This window comes from Camponotus floridanus, unplaced genomic scaffold, assembly GCF_003227725.1.
Source record: "Camponotus floridanus strain SB8 unplaced genomic scaffold, Cflo_v7.5 scaffold65, whole genome shotgun sequence".
Taxonomy (NCBI): Eukaryota; Metazoa; Arthropoda; class Insecta; order Hymenoptera; family Formicidae; genus Camponotus; species Camponotus floridanus.
Genome location: NW_020229825.1, coordinates 623,640 through 646,933, shown reverse-complemented (window position 1 = coordinate 646,933; position 23,294 = coordinate 623,640). Strand labels below are relative to the sequence as shown.

Genomic DNA, 23,294 nt, shown 5'->3' with positions numbered 1-23,294 from the left:
ATATTTATGTATATTATAATTTTTCTCTATAAATAACTGTATATTATAATTAAAATATAGAAGAAATAATTTTTATAATTTAATTTAGAATAAAAGAAAGCGATATATGTGGTGTATTAAAAGGAAATAAAATTTTTATAGATATTTTTAAATTTTTCATAAGGTTGACATCCAGAAATATTATTGATTGTCTCGAATGATCTATTTTAAGCGCTTATTACTTCATTTATGTAGAAAATGCTTAGTAATTATTATCTATTGTATACATAATACGCAAGCACAGAAAACATACCGTAAAGCGTAGATACATAATCAAATAATCATCTGGCATTATATTGCTTCGCCTTCACGTTACGAGCAGTTACGTAAAAAGGGAATGAAAACGTGAAGCATAATCATATCTGTGCAACAGCGGGGATAGCGTTTCCCTTCCTTAACGGAACCGCCTCTTATATAATCGTAAACCAGAAAACGTGGTATAATATAACAGCAGCAACTGATCCGGCATCGCCTTTCCGGTTCGCAAATCGTCGCTTAATTAAGCATTTTTTACTCTCGATTACGTCGTCCCGATCGGAGACCCGTTGGACCTGCTCCAACGTTTGACTTTCATCGATCACGCCGTCTATTTTCTCCAATCGTGAACTGACCAGGTCATCATTTCCATCAGAATTGTTGCGCCAATTGACTTTCACGCGCTAATGCTTTCGATCATAGATGGTAATTATCAAGATACTTGATGTAAAAGACTACATTTAAGTCTGTGATTGCATAAGCTAACATTTAAATAACATTTAAATAAATAATTTAAAGATCTTTTTCTTTTCCTTTCTTTTATTAAAAATTTTTATCAACAATAGCATTAAACAATATTAAACAATAGCATTTAATGATTTCTACCTTTTTATTTAAAAAATATATTTACTATTTAATATTATTTTTTTACACATATACTTTTGGAGTTAATTATATATAAATATATATAATATTTATATATTTATTTTATTATAAATATATATAAAATATATATTTATAATAAAATAAAAAAGAAAAGAAACAGAAAATATTCATGTAATTAAAATAAATCATGTAAGACGTTGCCTCAACTATACTCAAAAAAAAAAAATAATCACTAATTAATTAAAATCACTTACAATGCTTGCCTTATTCTTATATAATATTATATCATAAAAAGTTCTTATTGAATCCTAATACTTTTTCTTCGAAGTTTATTAAATTTATTACCGAACCGTAAATATCAAGCGCAAATAACTCGCACTTTAATGAGCTTACATGACGATGAGGTAAAAGTCATTCGACGGGAAGCATCGATATATTTTACGTAATCGAAATATCGGATATTGGCGAATTCGATGGAAATGTGGTCTCTCCTGGATCACCTTTTATTTTAATTTCTTTTTTTCTCACTTTTTTTCGCCTGCCCCCATACAAGGTTGTAATGTGTGTGTAAGAGTTACGAAACGCTTTCTCCCTGTATGATGGATATTTTAAGTATGCAACTTGCACTACTTCCTGTGTAACGCCGGTAGTCCCACCGATTCGCGATCAGACGAAGAGAAGGAGGGGGAGAGATAATTGCAACTAAGCATGCAATGTACGACATGGTCTCGATCATTACCTTGGTCTTAACACTGAGACACTTGTTCATTTAAGAAACTTTATAATTGATCTGAAAACAGGAAAACCTTGCAAGATCAGCAACCTATACGCAACCGATATCCGTCTCGAATCGAAGTTCTCATAACAAGTCGCGTTTAATATTTACTTTCTTTGAAATTTGTAATTTATTTATTTATAATTTATAATATATTTATAATATATAATATATAATATATTTATTTATAATTTATAACTGAAATTATATAAATTAATTATAAATTATATAAATTATATTTTTTCCAGATCGATTTTAACCGACATTTCTTTTATTCTAATCTTATTATAATCCCTGAAAACTATTCGGGAAATATAAATGTATTAATTGATGTGTAAAATATTTTATATATAAATTTATAATATTTTATATATTTTTACGGGAAAATAAATTCCGCAATGTGCAATTACGCGCGTATAACGCACCATTTACGCGTTAGACAATTAGAGATATTTATCATTCGTGTTTATGTAAATTTTCGCTGGTCTAACATTGATTCACATTAACGATTGCGAGCAATCAATTAGGGGCTGAAATAATTTTACTCGAAAATACGAACGTGTGTGTTTAGGGTAGTCGCGAATTACGTCATGCGTGACTACGTTATATATGCGTCCGCCGTATCATCATATCACGCTTAAATAATGAATTTGCATTTCGCAGAGAACTCTGACCTTTTGCATGAGAATCAGTTGAAACTCAAATTTCTCTCCGAAATCGGAAGTTATTTTGTAGCGTTGTATGTATGCGCTACGGAATGAAATTACTATAATTTATCTATGCAAATTCAAAGACTTTCATGCACTCACATACATGTATAAATAAAAACATTTTTTTAAACTTAAATATATGTAACGCGTATTCGAAATGAAACTTTCGTTTAATTAAGCATTGATCGAATCCAAACGAATATTCTGCACAGATTAATTCGCTTCGCTTCGTATAATATCCATTTTTTTGTAATTTTTTTGATATGTCAGTATAATCCGGTATAATTTATAGTTCCAGATTTATATTTCCAGGTTTCTGTGCGCGCTCTCACTTATTTATTCACTCTTGCGGAAGCATTTCTTTCTCACATACTCGCGCTACGTGCATCTTTATTATATCATAATAAATAATTAAAACATGAAATTATAGTATATTATTTTTTATTATATATCATATTATACTTTATTATATATTTATTTTATTATATTTTTTATTATTTTTATAGTATAATATTTTTAAAATGAATAATATAATAATATATAAAATAAATATAATATAATATAATGCTAAAAATATATTAGAAATTATAAATATATTAAAAATATATTCATTTAAATTTCCACAAAACTGTGCACGTTTGAAATAAAAAAAATTAATCTTTCAATCTCAAAAAGAGATCATTCTATCTATTCGAGTGATTGGAAACAATTTTGATAGCGACGTTACATCACGATGAAAGTCACATAATTGTTTCATAAAGAAATTCACGAAAATATTTTGTCGATAAATTTTCTCCCGAATCATCGGAATATCCGGTTTGAACAAAATTGCTCCGAATTGCATCGCGAATTATGTTCGATCACGAGGACTCGTACGCACCGTACGATGGGTTACGCAGCTTCGAAACGAACGTAACACGAGCTTTGCGCGTTTCCTTGCTTTTACGTAACTTGCGATCCGTCTCGCACCAGCTCTGTGTCTCCCACCCCGGGTCCCACAATTTCACCGGGTGGTTTTGATCATCGCCGTGTCTGTTCTTTATAAGCGGACATCCCCGACGAACAAAACGCAGAATCGTATCAAACACAGTTCGACAAACAAGGCAGTTTGCAACGCACAGCACGCACCAGTCGGCGCGAATCTTTTTCCAAAGTAATCAAGATCGAGATTAAGAGACAGACCGAATCCAAGATGCGCTCCCACGCAATCACTGTGAGTGATTATTTATAATATACACAGTATTGTTTCGTCGTATTTAAATTTTCGGACGTTCTTCGTTAGTTTTTTGTGGCCGCCAGTGCTTTTGACGCGCCTTTCGTACGAAGCTGAGTGTGTATTCGCGTTAATTTTGTGCGCAAATTATGTGATTTCAAGATTGCTTTTCAGAGAATTTCTCTTGAGATTCCTCAAAAATATTTCAATCGTGATCTCGTACTTATTTAAATTAAATTACGCGCTAACTCAAATGATACTTGACAGTCAGATATTTGACAGAATGAACAGTCGCTCTCAAAAATCTTCTGTAAAATTACACAATACTTTTAAGGATGTTTTGTACCTATTTTCAAAATATTGAGAATTTAATGAAAATTGTACAGAATATCCTTACATATGTTTAGAATTTTCAGTACAATTTTTAAAGCGTTCACAAGTTATAAGAATTTTAATTTGCACTGAATTAACATGTGTTCTTATGGGAAACGTATAACCACGTCGATTCAAATGACAAAAACACATGGAAATAATATTCAGAATTTGTTTAAAATTTGCAAAAGTTTAGATACAGAGGAAATATCTGGACAAATGATATTATACAAGTACTAACTGGTTAAAAAGATATTAAATATAATTCAATGAAGTTAGCCATGTATCTGTCACAAGGCGAAATTCTCTGCCAAAAGTTAATCTCAGTAAGAATGTATTGGACGGACTGTCTGTCTCAAAAGTTAATCCAAAGTATCAAAAAATTAAAGTTGGGCAGAATACGAATTCTAATTGATCAAAAATTTTTTAAAAATCACGAAATCATACTTCAAAGTATTCTTTAATATAAATAGGTCTTAATTTCCAAGAAAATGTTGCCACGTTTTATCATCAATATTGCGTCAAACTGATAATCACAGTTATTTTTTAATAATAATTTCAAAACGAGCAAGTAAATCGTTTTAAAACTTTGTGGGAACATTTTTACATGTATGAAGAATATAATATTACACAAATGAAATTTTTATCATTGTTTTTTTATAGTTTGTGAATAATTTATTACCTGTCTCTTGAACGTTTATAAGATACTATTGTACGTTGATCCTAAGATCCTATGTTAAAATCGCAAAATTCAAAAATGAATAACTTTAAAGGAGCAAGTAAAAAAATTTGAAATAATTCATGACGATTTAGAATGTTATTAAGAATGTTAAATTAAAAATTCATGGCGATCTCATTGATTGTAATATATCTCTAATACATCCTTAATCCTTTCAATTAACAAAATTCGGAATATTTCAGTAACAATGCAATAAATATTAAAGAATACATCTGCACTGTAACCAAGATCAAATTGTAATATTTTACACAATTTCTTACTCAAAATTCACCAAACTGGATATTCGTCAATATTGATTTTCAGCTACTTTTTGCTGCGATTTTAGATATAGAACATCCTTAAATGCATCTTTTTCAAACAATATTTTTCTTTATATCAATAAGATCATACAAATACTTTATAATATTAAAAAATTCTCAAAAGAGAAAAAAAATGAAAAAATATCGAAACTATTGAATTCGAAATTCTTGAATCTAAAGAAATGATGTCTGTGTCGCTGTTTGAATTAGAAGCACCGTGCTTTTCATCGCCGCCGTGCACAATAGTATAAAAGAAACGACAAGAATGGTGAAACGGATAAAAAGAAAAGAAAAATGCCGTGCATTTAAATGACCTCTTGGCGCGATGCACTTTCGACATTACAAACAAACCGCAATTCCCTCTCGTATTACAGTTGCTCGTGTTCGGAATAATGGCCGTGGCTTTGGCAACACCGCTACCGGGGGGCCACCATCAGTAAGTGTAGTTCTTTTCAACGTTCTTTTTTTATCTAATTATTAAATATCAAACTTGACTTTTTGCTAATATTCTATCGCTTTCTAAGAAAATTGTAATATACACTGTAAAAAAAGTATGTAAAATTACACATATAATCAGTGTAATAATTATGCTATTTATAACGGAAATATATAAATTCATGTACTTTGACAAAAATTAGTTATTTTACTCTTTATTGTGTAAATATTTGTTTATATTTAATAAATATTTGTTTATATTTAATAAATATTTGTATAAATATTTGTTTATATTTAATAAGAAATTAAGGTTAAAAAAGTAATTTTTGGATTTTATGTAAATGTACAATTTTTTGCAACATTTATATAAAATTTAAAAATTACACTTTTAACCTTGTAATTTCTTATCAAATATAAACGAATATTTACACAATAAAGAGTAAAATTTTTGTAAAAGTACATGAATTTATATATTTTCGTTATAAAAAGCATAATTGTTACACTAATTATGTATGTAATTTTCAATTAAATTTAATATGTGAAATTGTATAAATACATATACAAAATGTATTATTACATAAACATTTCTAGAAATCTACTTCTAACATGTAAATTTATTAGTACAAGATGCTTACTTATCATTTAAGATAATAATTTTATCTATGAAATGTAAATTTACTAATGTATGTAAATATACACCTTTAATAGTTGGTCTTAATATTACCCACTATAATAGTTGTAAATTTACACAAAAATTTTTTACAGTGTATGTAATAAGTATAATTCGATAAGAATGTGTTGGTAGAGAGATATATCATGTTAATATATATAAATGTAATTTAATAAAAATGAATATACATGACATAACGTAAACAATAATTGCACTCTCTTCAGTGAACACGTCGTGATTCATGTGCCTTACAAAGTGCACACGATTCACCATCATCATGTGAAGAAGGTGCACGTACCGGTACATCACGTCGAAAAGGTATCCGTTCCTGTTCCAATTCCGATACATCACGTCGAGAAGGTACCTGTTCCAGTACCTGTGCATCACGTCGAGAAAGTTCCCGTACCTTACCCGGTTGTAGAAAAAGTTCCCGTACCTGTTCATGTGCCCGTACATGAAGAGAAGTTTCATGGGGGTTGGTATTAGACAACGCTTTATCGTAATTATCTTAGGTTTGTATTATTCATTTACAATTTGAAATAAATTGCGATAATTTATGTAGTAAAACAATAAGATAAAAAAGTATATACAGAGTATCCCAATAGTCCCGGACCGGTTAAATATTTCATAAACTATGTACTTTAGAAAGAAATGTTTCAAACAAAAGTTGTATGGCTTGAAGGGGGCCATCAGATAGTGGCAATAATTTGACATGGGAGAGTCATTTGAAAGTCACGTGAAAATCACCGTCAATTTCTTAAATGGAATCCCCTATTTTTTATTACATATTTGTGTAGCTTATCTCGAGAGCTTTCCAAAACACTATAATAATGTATTTCTTCTATTGAGTACTTTTCGAGTTATGAGGCCTTGAAATCATTTCTTAATTTTGCATAAACCATAAAATATCTAGTAAAATATTCATTTTTCGATTATCTTACCTTAATACTTTTATATACAAAATAATGAGAGAAATCAGTTGGTCTATAGAAAAAACATAGTTGTTTTTAAGAAAAAAATATGTAATTTGCAATTAACAATTACGTATTTTTTTTTTAAACAACTATGTGTTTTCTTTACACCAATTGATTCCTTTCATTATTTTGTACATAAAATTATTAAGGTAAGATAATCGAAAAATGAATATTTTACTAGATATTTTATGGTTTATGCAAATTCAGAAATGATTTTACGGCTCATAACTCGAAAAGTACTCAATGAAGAAATACTTTATTATAATGTTTTGGAAAGCTCTTGAGATAAGCTACACGAATATGTAATAAAAATAGGGGGTTCTATTTAAGAAATTGACGGTGATCTTCACCTGATTTTCAAATGACTCTCCCATGTCAAATCATAGCCACTATCTGATGACCCCCTTCAAGCCATACAACTTTTGTTTGAAACATTTCTTTCTAAAGTGCATAGTTTATGAAATATTCGACCAGTCCGATACTTTTGGGATACTCTGTATACAGGGTGTCACTTAATTGGCGCCCACTATTTATATAGCAATATTCCTCGTGGAAAACTGAGTAGAAAAGTCCTGAACCATTTTTTTCTATAATGCTTAATAAAGCAATAATTATTGAGTAAAGTTGCGCCAATAAGCACCGACCTTTAGCTTCCTTAACGAAATTTTCTTTAAAGAAACCCTTTTAACGGAAGAAATATGATTTTTAATGCAAAATAAAGTTTTTCGCATTATGGAAAAAAATGGTTTAAAAAAAAAATGATTTCAAAAAAATGGTTTCAAATTTTTTTCATTATAGAGAAAAATGGTTCGGAACTTTTCGACTCAGTTTTTCACGAGGAATATCGCTATATAAATAGGGCGTCAATTAAAGTCAATTAAAGTGACACCCTGTATATATATATATATATATATATATATATATATATATATATATATATATATAGCGATCATTAACATTTTTAATGAATTTCTACAATCTTATTATAAGAGTATTATAAGAGTAAAATATTAAAAAATTGATTCAACGATTCACATAAACCATTGATTTGCAGGTTATTATACAAGGTGGAATTCGAGTAAATAAAACAAATAGAAAATTCATTCTCCTCAAAACGGACTTAAGATAAGGAGTTTTTCTCATCGAATACAAATGAAAACGAAACCGAGCAGTACAAAATTACTCGAGCCCCCTGTATAGCATTTTAAGATTTAGCATAAGAACCAAATACTCTGTATACACGCGTGTATATTAACGAAGATACTTGTACATATTTTTATATTGTCATTATTTTTTAATAAATGTGTGATACAAAAAAGATATCCTGTACTTGATATATTTATATTCCTTGCTTTTATTAATTGCTTGAAAAAATTTCAAGTTTCAAATATCTCGTAAAATATCATTGATATTTAATCATTATCATTTTTTTAATTAAATCATGGATATATTTCGTCTAATAATTTCTTAAAATCATATCGCTTCTTCAGGAACATTACAGAAAGGGAGGGAAAAGTAATAATCATGCATACGCTTATCTTTAGAAACATGCATTCGCAGAAAGCACAAGAGAATTATTAGTTAAATATGAATTGATCCTAAATAAATATATATAACATATAATTTATTTTGCAAAATTAACAGTGTAAAACAATCAACAAACAGTTCACAGTAATCTTGATTAAATAATCCTATCGTGATCAGTTTTTTAATCATGAAACAAATTATTTATTTCGTTATTTTTACTAGATTTGCTAGATCTGCTGATGTCGCATAACATAACTGTAGTATATTTAATTAACTGTTGAAAGCAGAGTGCTTACAAGACCTCCGCGGGATGCAATTTAGCATTACCTACACGTCGAGAATAAATTCATTTAATGTAACGTGTCACTATCTGTAATATATATATTGTTAACATCGCGCTGAAGAAGGATCAAAAGATGATCCGAAACGTTCGTTTTTTGTTATTATAATTTTTTAATAAACTAATATTGAAAAAAGAAAGAAGTGCTATTGCTTCTCGCGCGTTGGCTCTTATGCCATTTTCTTTTTGATTTTTTATGAAATAATTTATGAAATATTTATCGATATTTATCAATTTTTATGAAATGATTTATCGATTATTCGTAATCATGATGGTCGTGATGATCATGGTGCTCCGATTTTTTTACCGGTATATAAATCTTCTTCACATGCTTATGATAATGCTTGTGGATATGATGTGGCACGTGGATGATGAAGTGAGTGCTAGAAACAATTTTTCTCTTTTTCTAAATGTTCTTATTATATTTATATATGTATATTAAAAAGTTTGAACTATATATTATCTCTAAAAAAAACTTGTAAAAGCAATAATTTAACGGAAAAAAGGAAAAAATACTGTTCGTGATCATCATGATCGGGATGCGGCGCCGTTGATACTAATGTCACTGCGAGAATCAGCGAAAGTAGAACCTAAAACAGAAAAAAATATTACGTAAATATGTTATAAGAGATTTTGCTTTGGAGAATTCGGAGAGAGATTGCCATCTTCCCATACATCTAACATTAATAGAAATATATTCACGGCTTAATTCTCAATCGGGAATTAGAAATAGATACCTTGTCTTTCACGGTAATGTGACCGGAGAAAGTATGATTCGATCGTATACTATCATTTATCAGGAAGCGGTAGTGATCGAAGTAAATGTAAAATTACAATCATATATTGGGTGAAACTGTATGATATTAATAAACTGATCCTCGCGCGCATGATTAAAACTATTCGAAATAGCTTCCTTTTCCATAGAAAAAATATCTCATTTATATTTTATTATTTTTAATTTCATTCATATCTTTAATTTTTTTTTGCTAATTTAAATTTTAAAATGTTGCAAAAAATTTAAATTAAAAAATTTTTGTCAATCTGTTATTAAAATATAATGATTTCCATTTCTTGGGTAAAAATTATGAATAAAAATTATATCCAATATTTAATACAATTGTTTCAAAAATCATAATTCTCTATTCATAATTGTCTCATATCGAAAATTATTCTACCTGTAAAATAAGGTTAGTCAAGAAAGTTAGTCTTTGAATTAAATCAGAATTAAATTAATAGTTTGATAAATCAGAATAATGCTATTCGCATCCATATCTTTCTAAAATATTTATACATATTTATATATATATATATATATATATATATATTTACCAGAATTTTCATAAAAAGAGTTATTATAAAATATACAAGAGTTTTTATAAAAACACGATATTCAACTATACGAATTCAACTATAGATATTTATATGTATGAAACAAGAAATACTTAATTTAAAGAGATACATTTTTTTTATTTATGGCGGCGAAAGTAAAGTCTAAGATTATTAAATTATATCATAAAAGATTTTAATTTTGAATTTTAATTTTGAATTTAAAGAGAGATTGTTATCTTCCCATGCATATAACATTAATAAAAAATACATTCATAATTTTCGGTCAGATTAAAAGTAGATCATAAACCTTGTCTTTCAACGATTATATTTAAAATGGAAGAAATAAATTTAAAAAATACATCACAAAAAAATTTGATTTTGGAGAATTCAAAGAGAGATTGCTATCTTCCCATGCATAAGATTAATAGAAATAAGATAAGATTAATAAATTCACGGTTTAATTTTCGGTCGGATTAAAAGTAAATCGTAAACTTTGTCTTTCAACAATTACATTTGAGGAGAAGGAAATAAATAAGAAAATCACTTTTGGAAATATCCATTTTCATGCGATCAAACCAAACGAATCTCACTTAACAAATTCACATCCATAAATTGATTGACACTCACATATGTTTCAAGCCTAACCATGTTTTAGACGCAATAGACGTTCAATTCTTCCGAAACTACGACTGTACGATAACTAATAAAAGTCTGTTTTACGGTCAGCCTTATAAACAGAAACATAATCAATGAACCGTGTGTGAGCGGTGCACGAGAAACAGTTCCTATGTGCACCACCCTGCCTCAAATCTCACTCTCACTTAAGTTTTTACTTGAAATCTTATATGCGGTTTTACGCGCGCGTATTGTTATAAACGCAATTTTCACGGACTTCCTATTACAACTTCACGCATCACTTAGTGGATATACCGCTCGTACCTTTCCCGGGCATGATATCTTGGAATCTTATCTAATTTAGAAGTGTTAAAAAAAGAAATGTTAAAATCAGAAATTTTATAATTTCTCTTTCGAATAGAAATTAACGGAAATTATTCTTCAATTAATTAAAGCAAATAGATTTTAGTTTTTCCAAAATATATCAGAATGCAATAATGTTAGAAAGTAAGAGAAAAATTAAACACAAGGGAATAATATATACATAAAATTGTTCCATAACTGAATAATCTAATTTTGTTTATAAAATAAATTGTAAATTTGATTTATTATCGCTTATAGAAATGAGGAAATACATTTTTTAAATGATGCACGCTCTGCGAGATGTATCTCTTACACATTCATTAACTCTCTTAATTTTTGCCTTCCACTTTCTTTTAGTTAATAACGAGAGTTCTTTGCATTAGTAATTATGTATTTATTTAAAATTTTTCGCAAATTAACATGAAGTCCACTATATTCGTTTTACATGTTGTGCTTCGCAATGCATGTACAATATGTACATGCATACGAGTGAAATCGCGCCCCGTTTATCATGTGATTCGTTCTTTCACTGTCCACTTACTTTCCATTTCGAACTAATCCAACACCAACGGACTTTTACGATCTTATGAATCCGATTTTATCATGACGTTAAGAGCTATCGATGATTGAATCACAAGCGAAATTAATATTATTTAGGAAGTGAAAATTATGCTTATGTCTATACGTAATATACACTCTATAGGAATAGAATCATACCTAACAAAGTACAAATCAATAAAATTACTAACGCGGAAACGAAAATAAGTTTGATAACACGGCCTGCGAAGGTCAGTTACAAAAAACAGAGTAGATAAATCTAATAGATTTTTTAACGCTGAAAACAAATCTGGCCGCAGAATTTTCCCAGCATGTCAGGTTTTCGAGTAACTTATAATTAAATAGTCCAAAAATAGCAATTTTGGCAAATTTTATGAATTTTATGGGCCTTAATTTTTTGAAATATAATTTTTGAATTCCGCCAATAGTATAGCACTAGTCTTTATCTTTCCATTTTTGATTACCATTGTACGATTTTTTTGTTGAGATATACAAGTATGAAGTTCTAAGAAATTTATTTTCTAAGATTTTCTAAAAAATTTACGTTAAAGAAAATCAGCATAAGTATCAGTACGACAGATCCGCCATCTTGAAATTTGGAAAGCCTTACATCTGTTAGGTTCGGTTGTCAAAAAAAGTTCTGGAAATACAGTTGTTACATTGATAAATTTTTCTAAATTTTATATCTTTTTAATGTGATTCTGTCCGCCATGTTGGATCCGCCATTTTTAATTTAAAAAAATGACAGGCGACGTTTAAAAATTTAAGACTAATACTATGACTATACTACGAGGTCATTGGCAGAAATATTTCAAAAAATTATGTTCTCTCATAATAAAAATTCATAAAATTGATCAAAATAGTCATTTTTGGACTATTTAACTATAAATTACTCAAAAATGCTGAAGAAATTCTGCAACTAGATTCGTTTTCAGCGTTAAAAAATCAGATTTATCTATTCTACTTTTTGTAACTAATCGAACCTAAAATTTCCTAGGCCTGTGTAATTAATATTTAATTTTATGTTGACATATTTTTTAATAAAAAAATTATATTTGCATTAAACTTATTTCCAAATAAAATAGGTTACTAAGAAAATAGCAAGATATATGTTTAAATATTAAAATAAATCTGTGCAAAAATAAAATAGTGAAAATTATAGAGATTATACAGTATTATTTATTTCAAAGGATAATTAATATATTTTCAATGATATTGATATCGCAAGTTATTTTTAATATTCCGAATTATATTTGCATCAGAAATGCAAGCAAGTACTTCGGGTTGCATATTCTTAGAAGTTAAGAATTTTGTTCGTGCTAGTTTATTTTTCTAAAAGAAATTCATTTTTGTTGACATTATGGCAATTAAAGATCGTTCCACTTTACTTAAAAAAATATTTAAAAAATTTATAAAAATATAAAAAGTTTTCCGCTTTAATATTTATATAATTCTTTTTAAACTTGTATACTCTGAAAGAAAAATAATAGAAAAATTGGGTTTTAGGTGACAAAAAAATATAAATATATAAAAGTCAAACATATTCTTTATTATCATTATCGTTATATCAATGCAATTTATGTAAATGCGTTTAATAAATCTTTCTCAAACAAAACAGTTAATATTATCATGTCGTCAGATATTTTTATTTTTACATCATAAGATGTTAATTGTAAATGAGAAAACATGAAAGGCTATAATTTATATGTTAGTTAATCATAAGCCTTCTTCGTAAATCATTTCCTATAATGCTTTTCATGTCATTTTTCATGATTAATGACTATAAAAATATTAATGATGGAATGGGCAAGTATTAAATATTAGCAATGATATAATATTAGTGGAGAAAAAATCAAAAAATATAAGTGAAAGTGGAAAATTTTCACGTTTGTATACTACACATGAATTATATTGAACATTTTCAAATAAAATATCACTAATAGGACGATTATTTCGTTATATTACATTAAAAAGCAATTTCTTCCTACAAGATTGCTTTTAACTTAATACTACTTGAGCGTTATTTTTAAAATGTGAAATTTTATCAATACATATATTTAAAAATTAAAAACAAGTGTATCTTTACATTCTTTTATTTTTATTAGCATGAATATTTATTGGTTAAATATTTCTGATATTTTTGCATTAAAAAAAGTTTTTTATTCTTTTAGAATTCATAGATAAAATTGCACATTTATCAAATAATTGTAAAAAATTATTATACTATAAAGAAATATATTATTATTCTATTGATACAGAAAGAGGTATATTATAGTGGATATTAAACAATGGTATTATTAAAAACACATAAAAAACTTTATTAAAAATAACATTATAACACACACAAATTGCTCTATTTACAAAACGTAATATATGTACAAATACAACATGTTTGCTTTGAATATACATTCAAATGAGTAAATCGCAATATTGCGTTTATATGTATGCGTAATACTAATCGCCAAGATGAACAAGGCACATAAAGATCTAAAATTGAAATGCGTGCCGGATTTAACAATGAGGTATAGAAATATATAAACATGATCGTGTAATAATGAGTTATAGCGACATGCGCTTTTATCACAAAATGGTTTAAATGGTCGGTAATCTATCTTAAAGATTACTTGAACTTAAGTGTAAATTCAGTTATTAATATTCCTAGTACACTTGTCATTTCTGAAATTGTCATCAACAATAAAATCGATAATTTCAGTTATAATAAGATTCATAATATAAAACACTTGTGATATAATATATAAATAAGTTTAAATATTTAACTTATAATTAAATAAAATTGTTTACTTTTGTAATGATTTTTGAATCGTCATAAATGTGTCATTGTCGTAAAAAGTCAAATTAAATCAATGTCAATGTCAATTTGGGAGTTAGTTTGCTGCTTAGTTATAGTCAACTAAGAAAAAAATGTCTATATGTCATAATGTCAAATGTGTCGGTCAAGTTTTTCCGTCTAATGTTAATATAAGAAAGCTCTATAATACGAAAAATATTTTTTCTTTCAAAAAAACTTTAAATAAATTTTTTTTATCAATTTTATCTTGATATTTTAAAAAAGCAATTTTTGATCATTTATAATTTTTCCTGTCTCTAAGCTTTGTGGAAGACTATAAATTTTAATTATCAGTTTCTTGTTGTCATTGAGTAACCGTTATTTTGTTGTCATTTTGTTCGTCACGTAAAAATCTTCCGCAAAATCAGTAAAACTGTTGCATTTTATATTCTGCCGTCATCGATATCTATCATCGATGAGAGTAATATCTGTATAAAATCTGAAAATGTAATAGAAATGTGTAAACAAAATTTGTAAAAAAATTTTGTAATATTCTTTTGTAATAGTTTAAAAATAATAACATTTTAAATCGTTTCTTTAACATAAAACGATTCCATTGATGAAAACAAATTTCAATCGATTGACTATTATTCAATTTACAGAAATGTACAGAAATCATAAAAGAACATTCACACATTATTGTGCGACACACTTTTTGATTGTTATATCATTATCAAAATGATAATACTGTGATTATTATTAAAGAATATTCAAATTTATACTGATACTGATCAATTGAAATTGAATTAATAAGTATAGAGATGTTTCCAATGCATGTTTTGCGCAACATATTGGTCAAAGCGCGATAACTCTTATTTTTTCTTGTGGTAACCAGAAAAACCTCCACCATGGCCTCCACTATCGCCACCACCACCACCGCCATGACCACTCGAATATGAATCAAAACTACCGCCGTAACTGCTTCCGCCACTGCCACTGAAAGATATTAATATATTAATATAATAACATTAATATAATAACATATTAATATAATATGTTATACGAGAATATATTCGTATATACAAGGTGTCCCATTTAAAATAATACGATCAAATATCTCCGAAACAGTACGTTAAATAAAAAAATTTTTCAAACAAAAGTTATATGGTTTAAAAGAGGCAATCAGATAGTGGCAATAATTTGGCTTTGAGAGTCGTTTGAAGGTCACTTTCAATTTTTTAAACAGAACCTATTTTTTACTTATTCTTGTAACTCATCTCGAGAGCTTTCCAAAACATTATAATAAAGTATTTCTTCATTGAGTATTTTTCGAGTTATGAGGCTTGAGTTTCTTAATTTTATATAAACCATATAATATCTGGTAAAATATTCATTTTTCGATTATGTTACCTTAATACTTTTATGTACAAAATAATATTTATTATTTTTATGTACACAATAATATTTATTATTTTTATGTACAAAATAATATTTATTTACAAAATAATGAGAGAAATCAATTGGTGTAAAGAGAAAAAACAACTATGTGTTTTCTTTACACCAATTGATTCCTCTCATTATTTTGTACATAAAAATATTAAGGTAAGATAATCGAAAAATGAATATTTTACTAGATATTATTACAATAATACAACTTTTGTTTGAATAATTTTTTTATTTAACGCACCGTTTCGAAGATATTTGAGCGTATTATTTAAAATGGGACACTCTGTATATATACAAGTTTATATAGAACAATCGAGATTTTTCTCATTCTAAATATATCTTTGTATTTATAGCAATCAGCTCTTTGCAAATTGCTCCAATTTACCTGCTACCGAAACCAGACGATATACTATTGCCATAACTGCTGGAGCTATGATGATCATCGCCACCTGTGTCATGTCCACCCCCAAATCCGCCGCCAAATCCACCACCTCCGTACCCGCCTCCATGACCACCTGAAATAATATTCCACCAAAAAACTCATTATCGTGATATTTTGTTTGAAATTTTGATCGTAAATAAATTCTCATTTAAAAAAAATATTTAAAAACGAAAAATTTAACATACGCGCACATTAAATAATAATAATCGCATAATCTTTATAAAATTTAAACTTTTAGTTTTATAAAGAAATTTAAAAAATATTTAAGTAAAACAAATTATTATTATTAAATATTATTATTAAAAAATACTTATAAAGAAATTTAAAAAAATATTTAAAAACGCAAAATTTAACATACGCGCACATTAAATAATAATAATCGCATAATCTTTATAAAATTTAAACTTTTAGTTTTATGAAGAAATTAAAATAAAAATATAATTTGCTCTTACCTCCGCCACCATGACCTCCTCCGAAGCCACCCCCGAATCCACCACCACCTCCATGCCCTCCTCCGTGACCGCCACCTCCGAATCCACCGCCACCTCCGTACCCTCCCCCATGACCACCGCCATGGCCACCACCGTGATCTACGATAATATCTCCACCTAAAAAAAATTATTATCCTGATACTTTGTTGTTTGAAACTTTAATTGTAAATGTTCGCATTAAAAAAATAAATATGATATTTTATCTGGATATACATAAAATAAATAATTGTTTAATTTTTTATCAAGAATTATATTTATAATTAGTTACATTTATGAAATAATGCTTTATATAGAACATGAAATGAAAGTAACAAAAATTTCATTTTATAAATATCCGTAAATGTGTGAATATATTGTCCAAATATTAAGATAGGCAATCTCAAATAATATTTATTATGTCAATTAATATAAAACTAAAATATGCGTTTAATACTCGCTTACCTCCGCCATGGCCTCCTCCGAAACCTCCACCGTGACCTCCTCCGAAGCCACCTCCGAATCCACCGCCACCTCCATATCCTCCTCCGTGGCCTCCTCCACCGCCGCTACTGTGTACGATAATATCGCCGCCTAAAAAATCATTATGTTAACATTTCGTTGTTTGAAATTTTGATTGTAAATGTTTTCATTAAAAAAATATAATGTAAATTTATTTAGTTGAATATACGTAAAATATAAGTAATAATTGCACAATTTTCATCAATAATTATATTTATATAATTATTTAATTTACAAAATGCTTTAAATGGAATAATGAAAGAAGGTAAAAAAAATTATGAGTCTTTTTATAAATACCCATGAAAAAAGAACGAGATAAAACTCGATTCAGTATATATTCAAAAATTTACTGCTGGCGTTATTACATTTTAATTTTATCATGATAAGTTAAAAAGTTGTTTGCAAATTGTTATTCTTTTTAAACAATACTTACAATACAATGCATTTTTGCATCGAGTATAATATATCTCTTTCATCAAAAGTTTATTTTATAAAGAAGAAAATTAAAAAATCAAAAATATCAAAATATCAAAAATATGAAGAAAAGATATAAAACTGAAATATACTTTTAATATAATTCGCTTTTACCTCCGCCGTGACCTCCTCCGAAGCCACCCCCGAATCCACCGCCACCTCCATACCCTCCTCCGTGACCACCCCCGAATCCACCACCACCTCCATGCCCTCCTCCGTGACCACCCCCGAATCCACCACCACCTCCATACCCTCCTCCGCCACCGTGGTCGCCTCCGTGGTCTACGATAATATCTCCACCTAAAAAAATCATTCTTGACATCTTGTTGTTTGAAATTTTGATTGTATATATTCTCATTAGAGAAGATTTAATGTAAATTTATTTAACATACATACAAAATAAATAATAATTGCACGATTTTTATCAAGAAACATTCATAATTAACTACATTTACATGACAATACTTTATATGGAGCACAATCGATGGAAATAAAAAAAATTTCTAACTACTATATTTTTTCTAACTACTTGTGAGTATACAAGGTGTCCCAAAAGTACCGGACCAGTCGAATATTTCATAAACTATGCACTTTAGAAAGAAATGTTTCAGACAAAAGTTGTATGGCTTGAAGGAGGCCATCAGATAGTAGCAATGATTTGACATGGGAGAGTCATTTGAAAGTAACGTGAAAATCACCGTCAATTTCTTAAATGGAACTCCCTATTTTTTATTAAATATTCTTGTAGCTTATCTCGAGAGCTTTCCAAAACACTATAATAAAGTATTTCTTCATTAAGTACTTTCCGAATTATGAGGCTTGAAATCATTTCTTAATTTTACATAAACCGTAAAATATCTTGTAAAATATTCATTTTTCGATTATCTACCATAATAATTTTATGTACAAAATAATGAGAGGAATTAATTTGTGTAAAGAAAAAACATAGTTGTTTTTAAGAAAAATATGTAATTTGCAATTAACAATTACGTATTTTTTTTTTAAACAACTATGTGTTTTCTTTACACCAATTGATTCCTCTCATTATTTTGTACATAAAATTATTTATTAAGATAATCGAAAAATGAATATTTTACTAGATATTTTATGGTTTATGTAAAATTCAGAAATGATTTTACGTCTCATAACTCGAAAAGTACTCAATGAAGAAATACTTTATTATAATGTTTTGGAAAGCTCCTGAGATAAGCTACACGAATATGTAATAAAAAATAGGGAGTTCCATTTAAGAAATTGACGGTGATCTTCACGTGACTTTCAAATGACTCTCCCATATCGAATCATTGCCACTATCTGATGGCCCCCTTCAAGCCATACAACTTTTGTCTGAAACATTTCTTTCTAAAGTGCATAGTTTATGAAATATTCGACCGGTCCGGGACTTTTGGGACAGCCTGTATATATTCTACAAATATTAAGATAGATAATCTAAAAGTCCTTTCCCTTACATCATTAAATTTTTAATAGTTAAACTAATATGATCACTTAAGGTATCTTTAACTTTTGTACACATGAGAGCAAAACTTTTTCAGTATTTACAAAAATAAGATATTCAATACTCAAAAATTCGAATTGGAAATTTTTTGTTTAATTTCCTAGCATTATCGCATTTTAATTTTATTGTAATAAAATTAAAAATTGTCATAATTGTATATAGTTATTTTTTAGACAATATTTACAAGATATTCTTACATCGATTGAAATATATTTTCTGTCAAAAATTTATTAAGTTGTGTATGCTGTTAAAAATTTATTAATATATTATTATAAAGAAATGATAATATATAAATAATAAAATAATATATAATCTAAAATAATATATAATTTAATCTTACCTCCGCCGTGACCTCCTCCGAAGCCGCCCCCGAATCCACCGCCACCTCCATAACCTCCCCCATGATCATCGCCATGGCCGCTATCCTCTATGATAATATCTCCACCTTAAAAAAATCATTATTTTGACATTTTGTTTAAAACTTTTGTTTAAAACTTTGATTGTAAATATTCTTTGATTGTAAATATTCTCATTAAATACAGTATGATGTAAATTTATTTAATTGAACATGTACATGTAAAAATCGTGCAATAAATAATAATTGTACAATTATCAAAAATTATCTTCATAATAAGTTACATTTACAGAACAATGCTTTATATGGGACAATAAGTGAAAGTAACAAAAATTTCTATTCAGTTTATAAATATCCATGAATACATATATTATAAATATCCATGTTTATAAATATCCATGAATACATATATTATTCTCCAAATAGACAATTTCAAAATTCTTCGCCTTTGTTACGAATCATGAAATCTCTAATTGTTAAAATAATGCGATCACTTAATTTTAATAATTTCTCTACAAATGAAAACAAAATTTTTTCAGCACTTTCAAAAACAAGATAAAATTTAAAAATTCGACTCAGTATCCATTAAAAAATTTGCTATTCAATTTGCTGGCGTCATCACCATCATTTTAACCTTATTATAATGAAATTAAAAATTGTTATGATTATTGTTTTCTGTTTATGACGTTTACAACGCATTTTCTCTAAATAAAATATTGAAGAAATATGAAGAGAAATAAGAATGATATAAAACTAAAATATGCCTTTTAACATACTCTCTAAAAGTGAATCAGTGAAAATATCATTAATTTAAACAGTAAAATAAGATTTCACTGAGAATCAGTGAGTATTTTACTGATTTTCAGTGGAAACGCTTATTTTTTTGTTATTTTATCTTATATCTCACTGATTATGATCAGTTAAAATAAAATTCACTGTAAAATCAGTAAATTTCACTGTAAAACCAGTAATCGCTAGTTTGTTCATTTACCGCTACGATCGCTATCTCTCTCGTATTTAATTTTAATTATAAGAATTATATAAAGTTTGCAAAGAGCGACATTTAAAATTAGAAGTATTACTTCGATTTAATTTCTGATACAATCTCATAGAGAGGTTTCAGATATTAAATCGATCTTTATAAGTCGGACAAATAAATATCTAGCGACTTAATGAAAATTATTCGTTCGTTATCTATTTAAAATAACAAGTTCAATATGCATGTAATATAAATAAAATAAAATTTTTAATATAATAAATATTTAGTAAATATAAATAAAATTTTTAATTTCATATGAAATAGATAGAGAGATGAATTACAGTTTAATATTACCGACAATAACGAAAGAAATATTACTGACATTGAGAAATATTACTGATTGAAACAGTCAAAATTATTAACTGATTCTTTCAATAAAATATCACTGATTTACAGTGCTATACTTATAACTGCTGTAATCAGTAACTATTTACTGTTTTTCAATGATAATACACTGTTTCACTTTTAGAGAGTAATTCGTTCTTACCTCCGCCGTGACCTCCTCCGAATCCACCACCCCCTCCATATCCTCCTCCGTGACCGCCACCTCCGAATCCGCCACCCCCTCCATATCCTCCTCCGTGACCGCCACCTCCGAATCCACCACCACCTCCATATCCTCCTCCATGACCGCCACCTCCGAATCCACCCCCTCCTCCATGTCCGCCACCACCGTGGCCGCCATCATGGACTACGATAATATCTCCACCTAAAAAAGTCATTATCATAATGCTTTCTTATTTGAAACTTTGATTGTAAGTTCTCATTAAGAACGAAATGTTGTAAATTTATGATATAAATTTATTTAATTCAACAAAATATAAATAATAATTTTTATCAAAAATTATTCACAATTAATTACAGTTACAAGATAATACTTTATATGGAACAACTGGTAAAAATAATAAACATTAAGAAATTTTTATTATTTATATTTCTACAAATATTAAGATAGACAATCTCAAGTTTCTATATCTCAATTTTCATACAAAAAAATAATATGCAATTAAAATTCGCTTTTACCTCCGCCATGACCGCCTCCTCCTCCAAAACCTCCACCGTGACCGCCACCGAAACCTCCACCGTGACCACCTCCGTAACCGCCTCCTATGTCTTTCCCAGGGCCACTTATCTCAACATGGTGATCATCACCGCCTCCACCTCCGTGACCTCCTCCGCCGTGATGCTGTTCTGGTAAATGTATCCTTATATGTACACTGAAATATAAAAAGTATCCTTAAATTAAAGAACGACGCGTTCTGGTTAACGTATTTCTTAAGGTGTTGAAAAAACCTTTTATTCTTTCATATATTTCCATATAAATTAATTATGTATATATTCAAACGTTACAATAATTACTCGCGATACAAATCAGATTAAACAGATGATACAAATCTCGATGTATAATAGTATAATAAAAATTTATAATTTATTTATCACGAATAATTATACTTGTGTGCTGCTAAAGAAGAAAGAAGGAATTTTTTTTATTTTAAGTACTTTAACAAAGTATTGCATTTTTTAACTAACGACAATTTAATCGTGTTAATTAATTTTATATAATAATTGAAACTTTTATAACTTGATAATAATTGGAATTTTTATATATTATAATGATAATTGAAACTCACTGCTCGTGTCCGAAAGTTGCAAAGCCTACTGATAGGATACTTGCAAGGACGAGAGTCTTTATCTGTAATTAAATAAATCTTCTTAATAATTTATCAATTTTTACACTCCTCAAATATTCGTAGTGACCCAAGAAAGTGTTTGTTTTTTACGATTTCCTGTATTTACAAATTATTTAATTATAAGTAGTCTTTAAAAAAATTGGAATAATTGTGCTTATAAGTATCCCTTAAGAATTCTTAAGGAATAATTTGTACATAATAATATGTACATGATTTTCACATCTTATCTTTAGTATTATCATATAAACACCAATGTGTGGAAAGGCCAATGATTGAGAATTTCAATTTATAATCACGAAAGTCATGATCGCGGATTTGAAAGAAAGAATTCCACTTTACGAAAACCACCTCCGAAGTCTCTGTATTAATTTCTCGGCAAATGATTTCCGTCCGTCTTTAATTCCTTACGGCGTATTTGGGTCCCATGCTGGTATCCAGGACACAGCCGGTCGCCCGGATCCCTTTCCTTGCCTCTAATTTCACGCACAGCTCACCACGGTGACCGGGCACACACTGTCATATATTTGCGGCCGCGATCTTACCTATATATATAGGTCCCTCCAGACGGGAGGAAGTACCGGAAGGAGGGGGTGGGGATGAAACGAAGAAGTTCATGGGTAGAACCGGACGTATAACCGTCCGGAGGAACGCTCCGAAAGGAATCGAACAGGCGAAACTGGTGGGCGCATATCCCTCGCCGCGTACTCCGAATACATGTACTCGACAGGTGATGTT

General features: G+C 28.5%; 2 protein-coding genes across 4 annotated transcripts; one reads left to right on the top strand and one right to left on the bottom strand.

Annotated features, from left to right (window-relative positions):
- Nucleotides 1–3,453: 3,453 nt before the first annotated feature.
- Nucleotides 3,454–8,360, top strand: LOC105250510 (uncharacterized histidine-rich protein DDB_G0274557). Its single transcript, XM_025413333.1, has 4 exons — nt 3,454–3,598; nt 5,383–5,444; nt 6,338–6,625; nt 8,142–8,360. The coding sequence occupies exons 1-3, from the start codon at nt 3,578–3,580 to the stop codon at nt 6,597–6,599; spliced, it is 345 nt and encodes a 114-aa protein (XP_025269118.1). The 5' UTR covers nt 3,454–3,577; the 3' UTR covers nt 6,600–6,625; nt 8,142–8,360.
- Nucleotides 8,361–15,445: 7,085 nt separating this feature from the next.
- Nucleotides 15,446–23,072, bottom strand: LOC105250514 (glycine-rich cell wall structural protein-like). 3 transcript variants are annotated; one of them, XM_025413337.1, is made up of 11 exons: nt 22,968–23,072; nt 22,500–22,561; nt 21,892–22,085; nt 21,356–21,577; nt 19,815–19,919; nt 18,202–18,258; nt 18,073–18,159; nt 17,428–17,556; nt 16,948–17,103; nt 16,439–16,568; nt 15,446–15,603 (listed from the first exon to the last, which is right to left on the bottom strand). In XM_025413337.1, the coding sequence occupies exons 1-11, from the start codon at nt 22,983–22,985 to the stop codon at nt 15,480–15,482; spliced, it is 1,284 nt and encodes a 427-aa protein (XP_025269122.1). In that variant the 5' UTR covers nt 22,986–23,072; the 3' UTR covers nt 15,446–15,479. The 3 variants fall into 3 exon arrangements, with proteins under 3 accessions (XP_025269122.1, XP_025269120.1, XP_025269123.1); XM_025413335.1 differs by having other exon boundaries at nt 18,073–18,258; XM_025413338.1 differs by lacking the exon at nt 19,815–19,919 and having other exon boundaries at nt 18,073–18,258.
- Between the last annotated feature and the right edge of the window lie 222 nt (nt 23,073–23,294).